Source organism: Podarcis muralis, chromosome 9 (genome assembly GCF_964188315.1).
Source record: "Podarcis muralis chromosome 9, rPodMur119.hap1.1, whole genome shotgun sequence".
Taxonomy (NCBI): Eukaryota; Metazoa; Chordata; class Lepidosauria; order Squamata; family Lacertidae; genus Podarcis; species Podarcis muralis.
The window spans coordinates 40,049,995-40,065,353 of NC_135663.1; the positions used below are offsets into that span (position 1 = coordinate 40,049,995).

The 15,359-nt window shown below is 40.6% G+C and overlaps 1 protein-coding gene across 2 annotated transcripts in view; it reads left to right on the forward strand.

Moving 5' to 3' along the window:
- Window positions 1–15,359, forward strand: part of FHDC1 (FH2 domain containing 1) — a 48,884-nt gene that overhangs the window by 6,995 nt on the left and 26,530 nt on the right. For both annotated transcript variants that reach the window (XM_028743617.2, XM_028743618.2), the window contains exon 2: window positions 5,695–6,322. In XM_028743617.2, the coding sequence (XP_028599450.2) occupies window positions 5,849–6,322 (474 nt within the window). In that variant the 5' untranslated portion in view covers window positions 5,695–5,848. The remainder of the gene's footprint in view (window positions 1–5,694; window positions 6,323–15,359) is intronic.

Sequence of the window (15,359 nt, forward strand, 5' to 3'; positions counted from 1 at the left end):
ATAGTAATTGTGCTCTTTCTGCTGTAAGCTTTTTCTTTTCCAAGACTTGCTTGTGATCTTATTATCCTATGTCTGTTATGCACAGTTGAGTAAAACCCCTGCTAATATGCCTTTTTTTTGCCCAGCATGGTTTTAATTTCACCGTATGCCTCAAAACCATTTCTTGGACCTTGTAATCCATATTTCATCATGTATTGAAGCTGATTTTTTAGATCTAACAAGTTACAGGATAAGGATCCTACTTCAGGTCTGTTAACTGGTTCCTGGTTACCATCAGTTTAGTAACTTGGCTCTGTGTACCTTTAGACACTGAAAAAAGCCAACTGTTGTGCATCTTTGCACAACAACACTGTTGTGTTGTGTGGTGTTGTTGTTGTTTTGTAAAAAAAATTATAAAAATATTTATATACCTCTATTCATAAACATCAGACTAGGTTAGAACAATAGTGCAAAAAACCTATACAATAAAAACCATATTTAAAAAGCTAAAATCAGGAATCTGCTAACTACTGTGGAAAGATATATTAAGTTTTCAGTATTTTATCCTAGTAGCTCATACTTGTGGAAGGAAGCGCCATGTGCCAGTATAGTAAAATGTTTTCCCCCAAACTATCAAGGGGAAGAAACTGCTTTGATAAACTTACATTTTCCCCTCTAATAAAATATTGTATGTGTGTAGTGTGTAGTGTAGTGTAGTGTAGTGTAGTGTAGTGTAGTGTAGTGTAGTGTAGTGTAGTAAACTCTGCCACTGAGATGCAACCTAGCATATAGCAGACTTGATTTACAGATTGTGTTTTCATCTTTAAATTAACGTAAATTGCTTTGCCCTTGCTTTAATGATAAAATTAAATGATAAAATTGGACACTAATAGAGAGAAGTGTCACCATTCAATAGAATCATAGAAATGTAGAGTTGGAATGGACCACGAGGGTCATCTAGTCCAACTCCTTGCAGTGCAGAAATATTTTTTGCCCAACATGGGGCTTGAATCCACAACTCTCAGATTAAGTGTCTGATGCTCTACTGACTGAGCTATTCCAATAGCTTTCTTCAAAGGAAAGGAGCAAGCATACAAGAAAAACTCTGTAGTGGTATTGTCAATCACTTAGAGACAGTCATAGCAAACATTTGCTATATGCTATATGCAGGGGGAAATGATCTAAAGTATGGCTTGCATGTTCCTAAACATCTAGTAGACATGCACCTGGATGTCCTGATGGCCACAACTGCATAGTTATGTGTCACACCATAATACTTACTATGGCACCAAAAACCTGCTGCATCAAGCATGAATGGGCCCTTATTCAGTTCACTTAGTCTCACAACAGCCATATAGATAATTACTACTCCCATTTTATGAAACTCAAAAACTGAGGCTAGGAGTGAGGTTCTTAGGTGACTTGTCCTAAGGTTATTCAACAAGTCTCATGCTCATCTAAGGTTTAAACCTGTTCTGTGTAGTTCCAAGTCCAGTACTATTGACCACAGTGTTAGTTTTCCTTGCCTGGTTTTTTTGTTTAAGTTGTACCTTTCACGCATCTTTAAAACGTGGTTCATTGGATGTATCTGAAACCTATCTGGCCATTATATGGTGACACAAGAAAGGGCATTCTCTGTAGCAGTGGAATTCCTTCTCTGTGGAACCTAGTTTGTCCTTCTCAGTGACAACTTCCCAGTATCATCCCAGTATCCACTGAAGACACAACTGGTCACTTGGGTTTGCGGGTAATGATAGCGATATTGAGCCTCAAAGTTAGTCTTTTTTTTATTGCTGTGTTATGGAAATTGTTTTGGCTGATGGATATAGTTTAATACTCTTGTTTTTAGAACTGGTTGTTTTATGTGTGTTTTGTCTATAAATCACCCTGGGATCCCATGGGAGGAAAGGCAGTTTAGAAATTAAGAATATGTGTCCTTTTTCTGCCATAACTGTGTCTGATATCCCATCTGCATGTTACGAAAATGAAAATATTTAGCAACTTTTGTATGTTTCTCTACACACGTTTAGGGAATGCAAGTAGGGTAATTGGTTGCTAAAATTTCTGTTCTTAGCAACTGCCTGGTTTTGCTTCCTTTCTACCAATTCTGCTACATTTGTTTTCTTGTAGGTTTTCCATTCACCTTTTTCTGTTCACTGTTTTCAAATGTTGTAGTGTTCCTGTAATGCAGTTGTGCTGTTTACCACATCCCTGGTTAAGCCCTCTTCCTTATCTGATTCTTTTGCTTCATCATTTGAATTAGATACGGTTTCACCAAAGCATTGGTAAAGACTGAGAATAAAGTAGTTGTTGTTTTTTAAAAAAGAGAATGAATTTACACTTTAGGATGATTCAGATTTCAAAACCATAAAAGACTAAATTTAAAAATACGTATTTGCTTCCAATGCCGTCTTTACTTGCTGGATGACGGCAGTACAATTATATGGTTGTTGTCCCAGCTTTTAAAGTTCCCATTAAAGTCGTATGAGGCAATCTGGACATACAGGTTTGCCTATGTAAATTCTTAGCTTTGCACATATGTTGAGTTTAAGGTACACATCTTCCTCTCCACATTGGATCATTTATTTTACTGACTTTGCAGTAGCAGTCTAAGCATTGAAGTGTGTCCATGGAATTATTATTTTTTAAACCCAGTGCTGCTGAATTTCATTACGTAGTTTTGCCAACAGGTGGTTGGACTGTTGGGCTGCTCTCTTGTGGATCCTTGGTTCATCCAATATCCAGAATTTGGTCTTCAACAATTATATTACGTAATTTTACAAAATGGTTAATACTCTTAGTTTGTGGGTTTTAAGATTAAGACCATGGCTTCTGCAATAAACTGCCTATTACATTTAGAATGAAAAATATACTAGGCATTTCTAACTAGTTTATTATTTTAAATGCTCTTGTGCCCACCAGTAAAGGGTTAGGTTGTCTAGCATGACAGAAGCGGCCTTCTCAGTGGAGGCACCACAGTTACAGACCTCTCTTCTGAATAATTGAAGTATACTGGACCCCACTATAGTGCAGGCTCTCTTTTCAATGCTCCCCTTCCCCAAGGGTACAAATTGGGTGGCTAACCTGTGGCCCTCCAGACATTGTGATACTCCAACTTCCACCAGCACTCAGCTAGCATGCCCAGTGGTAGGGAATGATGGGAGTTGTAGTCCAGCAACATCTGTAGCACCACAAATTAACCACCTTAGTGTACATGGTTTATGTGATTCAGGGAAGCTTTCACATAGATAGCAATGTGTACCATTCTGATGTGTCTTAAACAGTACATCTTGTGTACATTGTGTTGTGAGAGCATGGCTCTGAAAAGTGCCATACAAATACTTTGAATGAATTAAAAATTAGTCCATTGTACAGAATCTCTATGTTACATTTGGACAGTTTATTAGCATTTCCTTTTATTGCCATGGTGATAGAGGGGTGTGATAATTTTCTTTGTATACTTTGTTACATTTTAATTAAATAGCTAGTTTTAATCTTTATAATGAAAACACTACACAATTAGGTGTTTTTTAATCTGTTTTGTAATAGAGAACCATTTTCTAAGGCAGGAAAAATGGCATTTGGTTAAATATATGTTTCAGGTCCTGCTACGGGCAGTGGTTCGGAAAGTCAGTGTGACTATGGCTGTGTACAGACTTCTCCTTTAAAATCTGAATTTTAAAAATGAGGATTACAGTTGGTAAACACGTGACTCCAGAAAGTTGGCAGTTCACAAGATTTCATATTAATTTCTCAGAGTTTGAAAACTGAGGCTTCTTATAGGTACATATCTTTCATAGGAAGCCTTGACTTCTACACTCAGTTCAGGATAATTCTAAACTTGCTGTTCCATAGAAATGTTACTCTGAGCAAGGTGAAATGACTAAATTGGTAAACAATTCCAATGCAATTAAATAAATGTTTGGCGCATTGTTCTATTATTATTAGTCATCAAGTTCCCATGGCAAGCTTTTGTGGAGAGTCTTGCATGCTTAAGGATAACAATGTTAGATAGTACTATGCAATATGTAAAGCATGCCTTCCTACTGTAGCTTGGCATCCATACTCGTGATATTAATGATATGAAAGAAATGTAAATGATAAGCAGTGATGATGAAGTGATGAGTCCAAGGTCTACAATTAACTTTTTGTTTTTAATGCAGTTATAACAAGGTTTTAAGTGTTGGTATGATGAGTTTGAGAAGACTACCTCAATATTTTTTTCATTAAGCTAGTGCAGATCTAGTTATCATAAAAGTTGCTGTTAAGCGTTCGGATTACCTTTGTGTTGCATTTAAAACAAGGAAGCTGCATTTCAAGTGGAAATACGAAATAAAAGTGTTAGACAGTATCAAATTTTCACTCATTAGGTAAATGGAGATCTGTCTTAATTTTTGAAGTACAGGCTATAGCAATACAGTAAGAAGAAGAAGAGGAGGAAGAATAATAAATTATTTCTACCCCGCCCATATGGCTGGGTTTCCCCAGCCACTCTGGGTGGCTTTCAACAGAACATTAAAAACAGAATAAAACTTAAAACATTAAAAACTTCCCTAAACAGGATTGCCTTGGATGTCTTCTAAAAGTCGGATAGTTGTTTATTCCCTTGACATCTGATGGGAGGGCATTCCACAGGGCAAGCGCCACTACCGAGAAGGCCCTCTGCCTGGTTCCCTGCAACTTTGCTTCTTGCAGTGAGGGAACCGCCAGAAAGCCCTCGAAGCTGGACCTCAGTGTCTGGGCTGAGCGATGGGGGTGGAGACACTCCTTCAGGTATACTGGGCCGAGGCCTAGGCTAAAATAAATTTTATATTTACTCAGTTAATGGAATGAATAATACTTGTCCTTTTGCGAAGCTCTATATGTAATTAACATCCCATGTTAGCTCAGTGGTAGAGCATCTGCCTTGAATGCAAGAGGTCCCTGGTGCAATCTCTGACATCTCCAGGTAGGGCTGGAAGAGCATCCCTGCCGGAAACTCTGGAGAGCAGTTGCCAGTCAGTGTAGACCAGGCACCCCCACACTCAGCCCTCCAGATGTTTTGGGACTACAATTCCCATCATCCCTGACCACTGGTCCTGTTAGCTAGGGATGGTGGGAGTTGTAGTCCCAAAACATCTGGAGGGCCAAGTTTGGGGGTGCCTGCTGTAGACAGTACTGAACTAGATGGACCAATGGTCTGATTCAGTGTAAGGTAGTTCCCTATGTTTCTGAAAAATAAGTAACAATGTCCTAACACTGGTTGCATAATAAACCTCTTTGAGTATCCCTGTGGATTGTCATGGCTGTCTCCTTCATTAAGGTGCCGCCTTCATTTGTAGGGTCTTGATTTCATTGCTCAATTTTACTGCCAAAGAGGCAAGGTCCTTTGGTGTTTCAACAGCACATTGACCCATTAGGAATGGAACTACTTCAGTAAAATCATGGACATCTCTCATGTGCATGACCTCCTCCTTTGGATCATAGTATGTACACTCAAAGACTAGGCTAACAAGCCTTGGGCATGAAGGTTTAAAGCAATGGTCCTTGCCTCTGTTGTTTACAAACATGGCACTGAGGTGTCTCCTAGAGCCCAAGAGCCATAGGGTGGGGCTACTAATTGGTGTGTCTGGATTGGTCATCCTATTTGCACACAGCCTACAAATTGATGCTTCAACCATGCTACTCAGCATATCCAGTCTAATTTTGTTTCTCTCTGCTATTATTTTGTTGCAGGTTTCTGAGAAATGACTGATTTCCTGCATTCCCCATCGCTGATGGTAAATTAACAGTTCTGGTGTGCAGATAATAAGTTGCCGCTGTGTGTTTGCTGCTCCATGCACATCTGAGGAAGTAAGTCTCTCTCTCTCATAGAGAGAGAGGCTGTAAAATGCACGTTATGAATTGTGTCTCTTTGGTCAATGACAAAGAAAATGGAGCTATTTCAGTTGAAGCTGGATTAATGATTGGAGATACGACAGAACCAGAAGAACAACTGCCTCCAGCACCACCACCGCCACCACCTCTACCATGTCCCCCCGCAGAAGCTGGATTTTCTTCACTAGAAGTGGTGCCACCTCCTCCACCCCCTCCACCTCTAGCACTGAGCAGACCTCCACTGCCACAGCTGGTAAATGGGCATGGCCACCAGAGCAAGAAAAAGAGACTACGAAGCTTCTTCTGGAAAACTATACCTGAAGAACAAGTCCGTGGCAAAAACAATATCTGGACTATTGGTGCTAAACAGAATTATCAGATTGACACAAAGACAATGGAGGAGTTCTTTGGCCAGCAAGAAGAGACGCCACCCCGAGGTTCCAAAACCAAAACTTTAAGGAGGTCCTTTAAAGATACTAAACAAGAGGTAAGTGTGAGCGTACTTCCTCTTCGCTAAAGAAAACCTTATGTGTTGGAAGAAGTTGCTATGGAACTTCTTGCCTTCGTTTCCCTTGCCGACTGTTCTTGTGCTGTAGCCTTATTCCTATCGGGAAAAATGTTTGTTTATTAAATCTGCACACTACTCTTTACCTGTAGCTAGAGCCTAAATTTGTGTGTCGCTCAAAATTGATGGTTGAAGGTGTCTGTAGATCAAGATGCAATGAGATGGGGTTAATGTATTTGTAATTTGACATTGCCTGAAGTATTTAAGGATCGTTGGGACTTTGTATATTAGTGTGTGGTTCAGATACATCTGCTCTCATGAAAAGGGCAAGCCCCTATCTCTCATGAAAAACTTGGACAGTGTCTCAGAACTTGTGCTGTCCAGAATTCCCACTAGTTTTTTATTTGTTAGAGCTTGAGTGGACTCTATGCTTTGTTACCAGAACACACTCTCTTTACCGGGTAGAGGCTTGCCTGAAATGCAGCTCCTGCTCCTCAAAGTCCCAAAAGTTCAGAGCTGGAGTGCACTGAGGTTCTTTGTTCCTTGGTGCCTCCACCATTCGAGCTCCAAGCTTCCAGCATCGGAAGGGAGAGGTGAACTGTTTTGCTGTGCCTCTGTGCAAACAGGTGCTCAGAGCTGGAAGGGAGAGGCAGAAGCTGGTTCTGCCTCTATGCCTGACTCGTGTTTAGGAGCCCTCATGCCTCCACCTCTTCATCCCAGCTGCCAGAGCTGAAGGTGGGAGGTAGAGGCTTGTAATGGATCTATGATAGCACCCAGTAAATCAAGAGTGGCCCTACCATTGGGCATAGTGAAGTGACACCTCAGGCGGCACATGTTGGAATGGTGGTATTGCAGGAAGCTCCCCTGGCTGTTTCTCCAAAGTCTCCCCCCTAGCTATTCCTGTCTGTTGGTGGGTGGAGACTCTTTTTTTGCAACTTGGTCTGTCCTGCCCGCCCCTCCTACCAAAAAACCCCCACACTATCCTGCTGTCTCAGGTGCAGTGGAGGATATAATCTTGTCACTAGTGATGAAGTAAGATTCCAGCACCAGTCTATAGTTAGTTTCTCTGCTGGGAAGGGGTGCTTTACCCATCTTGATTCATTTAATTTTTTTAATTTGAGGCAGTGTAAAACAGATAAACTAAAGCAGGTTTGTTTTATTGCATTATTTTGCGCGTGGCATTTGCATTGTTTGACACAGAATATGTGAGAGTGGTGGTATTTTTCTTAATGCATGACTCTGTAGTCTGCAGCTCACTTCTTTTCTTCTGACTTTGAGGCAGTGGAGGTGACCCTAGTACCTGGAGCAACGAACCTTCCTGAGTCAGTATGGGCACACATGTTTCTGGTGTGCTTAAGGTCTTTGTCTTGGCTACTTGTTAGATCTGTTTGCACATAATTCATTTCTTCATTCAGGAAAATTGAGGTTGCTTAGTGAATGCACACTAAGGAAGTCAGATTATCCTCCACCAGGGCCAGGGCCTTCTCAGTGATGGCTCCGACCTGGTGGAATGCTCTGCCCCATGAAACAAGGGCCCTGCAGGATTTAACTTCCTTCTGCAGGGCCTGTAAAACAAAGCTATTCCACCTGGCTTTCAATTTGAACTTAGCCTGATCTTTCATTCCCCTTCCTTCCCTCCCCCTCCCCTTTTTATGAAGATTACCTGCTCTGGGATCTCACAGCTAATTCTCCCCTGGTCTCCTCGCTGGCCCAAATAGGACTAATTTAGCCAGCTAGCCCTGGTGATCATCTAATGTTTATTGGATGGTTTTCCCCCCTAAATTGATTTTTGAATTCTGAATTTATAGTTATTCACATTTTATATTGCATTTTATGCTGTTTATTGTTGCATCAATTAAGTGTTTTGAATTTGAATTTGAGCCCAGTTTTCTGAACTGGGAAGGGCGGGCTATAAATAAAAAATTATTATTATTATTATTATTATTATTATTATTATTATTATTATTATTATTATTTGATCTGTACTAATGAGCTGGTGAATATTAAAGGGATAAGGAGGTTGGGCCACTAGCTATGTACAGTGGAAAGAAGTAAAAGCAGTCTAAAACCTGGAGGTTGGGCACTGCATGCATGGAGGGCTTCCATCAGCAAAGAAATATTTGTGTCAGAAGTGGCTTTCTTTTCAGGAAATGCTGTATAAAAATGGTGCATGGTGCCATTACCCTCATAAAGTTAGTTGTTTGGATTGTAGCCAGAAGAGTTGGTAGGCAGCACATTTGCTGCCATGCATCCTAAACTGTGTTCGGGCGTTAGGGTTGCAATCCTAAGCACACACATTAGTGAGTCAGCTCCTTTGAGCTCCGTGGACTTGCAATCCTAAGCATGTTTACTGAAAAGCATCACATGATAGGAACATGTTAGCTCTTCTTGAAAAACTAAAACCGATTTAACTTTTATCTCGTGGCAAATGCCTCTAAAATAACTTATGGGAGATTATTACAAATGTATAAGGAAGACTAAATCCATAAAACAACACTGCATTTTTGTGGAAATATCCTTGTGTAAATATTTTATCAAATTATGTGTTCTCGAAAAAAATAATTTGATACCTTGTGTATATCATAAGCAGTTCCGCTGCTTATTTATCATTCATGAGTGTATGTTCTATAAACTGATCGTTCTCTTTTTATAATATGCTAATATGTTTGGGCTGTGCCTTTTGAAGCTTTTGCCTCTTAGCATTACTTTTGTGTTGAAAATGCAATCTAGACAGACTTTTGGAAAACTGCTAATGTTAGGTTTTGCTAGGTTGCGTGTCTGTGTGGGGACGTCATCATGTGGTTTGGGAAAAATGTCTAAGATAGTGTGCAAGCACAATTAGAAGAAAATAATGATGCAGTCTCTGGTAGAAATTCGCAGAAAAGACAAGTTCATGCATATAGAACTAAACAAGAACCACCTGATAATTCTAGGAGCACATTTAGAAAAATCTGCTTGGAAGCATCTTTCTGTCTGACTACAGATTGTTACAAGTTGGTAAAGGAGTTTGTATACTATGACTAAACACATACACATATTTGGTAAGACTGAAAGGGAGGGTAGCAAAGTGGGTGTATATACTTAAGTGTGTTAATCATAGCTGTGTGTACATTTGAAAAGTTACTTCAAGTTCTTGTCCACCTCCTGCAGAGAGGTTGCTACCTGTAGTTTTTTTGTTGATTTTAATAGCTGACCTCAAACCACTTTATTCCACAGTGGTTCTATAAATGTTTAATGGTGTTGTCACACAGAAAATAGTTTGAGGTCTCAAAACAAGTTATTTCATTGCCATGGAAAAGCAATATATACATAAAAGGTAAACGTAAATGACCCCTGGATGGTTACATCCAGTCAAAGGCGACTATGGGGTGTGGAGCTCATCTCACTTTCAGGCCAAGGGAGCCAGCGTTTGTCCACAGACAGCTTTCTGGGTCATGTGGCCAGCATGACTAAACCACTTCTGGTGCAACGGAACACCATGACGGAAGCCGGAGTGCACAGAAATGCCATTTTACCTTCCCGCCACAGCAGTACCTATTTATATGCTTGCAATAGTGTGCTTTTGAACTGCTAGCTTGACAGAAGCTGGGACAGAGCAACAGGAGCTCATCTAGTTGTGCAGATGTGAACTGCCGACCTTCCAGTTGGCAAGCCCAAGAGGCTCAGTGGTTTAGACCAGAAAACATACTGCACGTAAGCAAAATGTGATGATCTGAAGGAATTTAAATATTTTGCGTGAAACTGTTGGGTTAGATTAAACCCCTGCCAAGTAAAAATCTGCAGTGAAGACCAGGTTGTTCTATGGCAAAGGATGCAAAGTTGACCCATGGCACAGTTTAGCTTGCCCATCACTGTGTATCTGTAATATTTAACCAAACTATGGATTTGTATGAGTGCAGACAGAGGCTGGGGTAAAGACAGGTGTACCATTAATACTAGGGCTCCGGACTAATCCCGAATCGGGCCAAACTGGATTGATCCAGGATTTGCCATGGAGCAGGCTGAGGCAGTCTCTTGAATGCCCTGGGTTGAGGCCACCTGGAGTGATCTGGGGCTGTCATAGCAGGAGGGGCAGTTGGGCAATTGGGCATGCTTCTACCCCCCTCCCCAACTACATGTTCAAATAAAGTTTGAAACCCTGATTAAACATGTGGTTTGGAGGGGGATCACATATTTAATTAGGATGCATCGTAGGCATACCAACTTCCAGACACTGGTATACAATTATGATGGTAAACTAAACGTCATTCCATGCTGTCTTCAGCATGTGGCGCAGGCATGTGTATGCCTGGTTCAGTGTGACTGGAAAGCAGCAGAAATTGATCGGAAGCTTTTGATTCCCACTATTACGATCCTGAGAACAGGCCCCTAGAGAGCAGTTGAACAGCTGAACCACAAATGACTGAATGCTTTACAGCAGGCATAGGCAAACTATGCCTGCTTTCCAGTGTTGCCGTGATGAAAAAACATGGATCTGAGGCATATCTCGACATAATCCCTCATAATTTTTACAAGTGATTCCACCTATTAAACAGTAGGCCACCCAGTATATGAGTTCTGTGATTTGGTGATGGGTTTTCTTGTCAGCCTATGTGAAAATCATGAAGATCCATGTGGATCTGTGCCTTGGATTGATGTCTTTGTGGCAAGCACTGGATCTGATTATTATTTTTTACTCTGCAGCCTACCAGCATAAACTTTATTTTGCTGGTGTTTTGGAGAAATCACACAAATTCAAGACAATCCAATTTAATTCCGCTGCATCTGATTTTTATCCATATCTCGTGGAAATTGAAGAATGTGTGCACACACAACCACATATTGTGTATTTCTGTTTTGGACAAGTGACAAGGGAGGGAGAGGGGGAAGAATGAACCAGAGGGACTGAGGTGCTATGACACCTTTTCAAAATTCCAGATGTGATCATGGGGCCCAAAAGAATAGTGACCCCATTGAGAAAGGATTATACAAGTCTTTGTTGATGCCCCAATATTATTTCTTTATCTGTGTTGTGATTTTTATCTATGGCTCTAGAGCTGGGGTTATCAACCTGGTCCCTACCACCCACTAGTGGGCATTTCAGGATTCTAGGTGGGCGGTAGGGGGTTCTACGGCACAAGCCGAATCCTTCTTTCATTGAGCTCTGGTGGGTGGTAAGGGAATTTTACCATCAAGAAAGATGCATTAGTGGGCGGTAGGTATAAAAAGGTTGACTACCCCTGCTCTAGAGGGTTTTTGTTTGATTTCAGACTTGTTCATAAAGATGAATCCAAAACAGGCATGCAAGGGTCGAAGTGCTGTGAAATCTACTTTTTCAAATTGTGGAAAAAGCAGTTTAAAAGTGAATTGCCAAATGACAATTATTGGACTATCATCTTGTGCCAGGTGAAAGAAATGGGAAGTTTTTACTCAACAAGAGTATAATAGTAAATTATTCCCATGCAGATGAGGAAAACTGAGTGCTCTTCAAATATAAGTAGAATATAGGTGTATACATACATATACACCCTGTGTATGTGTATATGTACATATACACACACACTGTCCTAATGAATGGAGTGTAGTGTAGTGCTGAATGTGGATATTACTTTACATTGCTAGTGAGGAAGAAGGATATTGGTCAAAAGGGTTGGGGAAGGGGAGATGATTGGAAGAGAAGACATCTTGGAATTTCATTTCAAAATGCAGTGGTACCTTGAGTTACAAACACCTCAGGTTACAAATGCTTCAGGTTACAAACTCCACTAACCTCGAAGAGTTACCTCGAGCTGAGAACTTTGCCCCAGGATGAGAACGGAAATCATGTGCTGGCGGCACAGCGGCAGCAAGAGGCCCCATTAGCGAAAGCTCGCCTCTACTTAAGAACAGTTTCAGGTTAAGAACGGACCTCCAGAACGAATTAAGTTTGTAACTAGAGGTACCACTGTGTTTCTCTTGTGCAGATGACAAACTTAAGAGACTTTAAAAGATTAATGTGTGTTGGGGTAAATTATAATTCCAGATTTTTCCTATCTAGAAGAATACATAACTTTTATGCTGAATTGAAAAATCTATGTAGACTAGAGATGTTTGAGCTTAAAATAGCAGAATCTGGTTTTCTGTCTATAGATCCTTCCTTCAAAAGTCACTTTTTTCTACATTCAAATAACTCAGTTATTAGACTGCCCTGTCTCTCGTACATTCATAAAATATGGGATAAAAGTGGGATTCACTTAATGACTCTTGAAGAATATCAGGAGATATGACGCTTAATAAATCTATGAGCAGCTGGTTATCCAAAAAGAATGGAAATCGAACACCTCAGATAAAAGATGATGATGAAGAAAGAGCCTTTGAGCTCTGTTTCAAGACTGAGAAACATGATGAAAATTGTAGCTTGAGCTTTCAGTCCAATGCACGTGTCTTGCAAGTTTGGCTTCAAAGGAAGGGAAAGAACTAGTGTATTCACTTTCAGGTTGAATCAAGTTACAATCTGTTTAACATCTTTAATAGAAATGAGCTATCAACATTGCACTGAGTGTAATTTTAGTTTATATCAAGTGCTTAATCTTGGTCATCTGTATAACTAAACTTTATATATGACTTCAGGTCAGGAGGCATGAGGTTGCAAAGATGCTCAAGTCTCAGGACTGTAGAGTAATGAAAATGTGGAAATATGCTGGCATGCCTTTTAAGTAAGAGCAGAGCCAAGCCCCAGAATGAGGTGATGGTTGTCAGGAATGCCAAACAGGATTTAGGAGTGATAAAAATGTGGCATTTACATGTAAAAGCACAGATGATAATTGCCATGTGCTGAGCAACACTTTAACAGGTTTTAACTTTTGTCCTTGCTTGTCTTCCTGGATTTTTGAGCACTTCCAAAGGGTGGGTGCTTATTAGTTCCTGAGGCTTCCTGCTAAATACAGTACTTGCTTGAAACATCTGAGGGCAAGTGTTCAAGAAAGCATGTTGCATGAATCAGTAAGCAAAAGGGAGAAATTTGTTGGTAGAGTGTGGAAAAAGTAATGCTTGCTGAACAGAGAGCTCTTTTCACCTTGCCTGTTGCATCCTCTTCAATATCTGAATGCACAGCTCACTAAGAGGGTCTGATAGGTAGATGCTTGCAAAAGAGAGAATATGCCTCAAGTTAGTACCCACCCAAGGAGATGGTGTACTTTTATCTATTTCATGTGGTAACTTCAAAATTGATAGTATGATATGACCCCCCTGGGGGCTTATGTTTGCCCCTCCCTTTAACATAGTGATCTGGTATCTTTTAACACATCTTATAAAAATTATAAAGGATTCCCTTGCATCTAAATATGGGTTTACCAGTTAGCCAATGAAATTGCTGTTCTAGGGGTCAATGAAAGTACATTCAGGAAAACATTTGAGAACAGATTAGATAGCAGATACAGCTCCTGTAATGACAGTTCAGGCCGTACTATATGCATACGTTTTCACTTAATCATGTACTCCTTGCTTTGGCAAATATTCAGAAGGGGTTGTTCTTTATATAAGACTGGACTTGCACTAGAAACATCTAATTAAAATAAAATAAAACTTAGTATTCATGTTTTAGTTATAAACAGCATATTGTAACAAGTGGGACTTTTGTAATGTTTGTACATTCTCAGATAAACACCAACAGTAATTTATCAGGAAACTTAGGGTCTTGTTATCAATAGTTATGGTGTTCAAAATTAGCAAGGTGCCGGGTGCATTTTGTACCCGACTGTTGCCCACTTGCAACTAAGTGAAGATGCCTGGGTGCCAGGATAGTGCCTGACATCTCCACCATCTGGAGGTACATGCCCAGGGATCAATGGATCTTGGCTATTGTCACTGCTTACTAAGAGTCAGAAACAATGCAACTTAGCCTTGTAACTACTTTTCAGACCATAGAGTCGTTTGGAGGAGAATTCTGATGTCACTTCTGTTATCAGTCAACATTATAGCATTGGAATGACTAACTGATAACTCTGACTTTGCATGAGTCAAACAACTGTATTTGTGAGTAAAGGTAAAGTGACCCCTGACCATTAGGTCTAGTCGCGGATGACTCTGGGGTTGCGGTGCTCATCTTGCTTTATTGGCTGAGGGAGCCGGTGTACAGCTTCCGTGTCATGTGGCCAGCATGACCAAGCCGCTTGTGGCGAACCAGAGCAGCGCATGGAAATGCTGTTTACCTTCCCGCCGGAGCGGTACCTATTTATCTACTTGCACTTCGTGCTTTTGAACTGCTAGGTTGGCAGGACCAGGGACCAAGCAATGGGAGCTCACCCCATCGCGGGGATTTGAGTACTACCGCACAAAAACCACAATTCACATTTTCACCCCTGCTTCAGGGAATTGAACAATACGGTATATTTTTAGTTTTATATTAGCAAGTGTGGTATGCTATGCTATCCTAACAGGAATTTAACTGAGGGCTGCTAGACTAGTCACTGTGTATGATGGAGCTATTCTTGTACAAAGACATTATGCTTTTGCGTATCTGCCTTTGCTGGCCTAGAGGTGATAGTTGTCATAAAACAGTTTTCTGCTGCTAATGAACTGCATGGGGGTTAATAGCAGCAATGAAAGCCTAGTTACCAATGTAACATTTTTACCTAATAACATAAGGTGGCATCATTCCAGGTAATTGTTTCTGGCTTTTTTAGATTCCAGTGTGGAATGTGGTGAAGTACTGTGTCTGGAGTGTGCAAAATGGAAGCCACATACTTATTTGGGCTTTTAGCATTTCAAGACTAGCCACAGATTCAAATGGGTAGGCAGGTATATCAAAAGGAGTCAAGAAAACTTTAGAGGGTTAGGATAGTCTTCAGGTTTCATTTGTATTGTATATCTCCCCCCCCCCAGGGTCCTACTCGAGTGTAGGACAGGCTCTGGGCAACATTTTCACCTTTGTTTCTTATTATTCATTTGTGCATGTGCAACTATGCACAGCAATGTTGGCTAGCCCCTGACTGGGCTACAACTCAGGGTCGTTTGCAGGAGCTGATATAGTAATTATAGTATTATAGTATTAGTGCTAAGG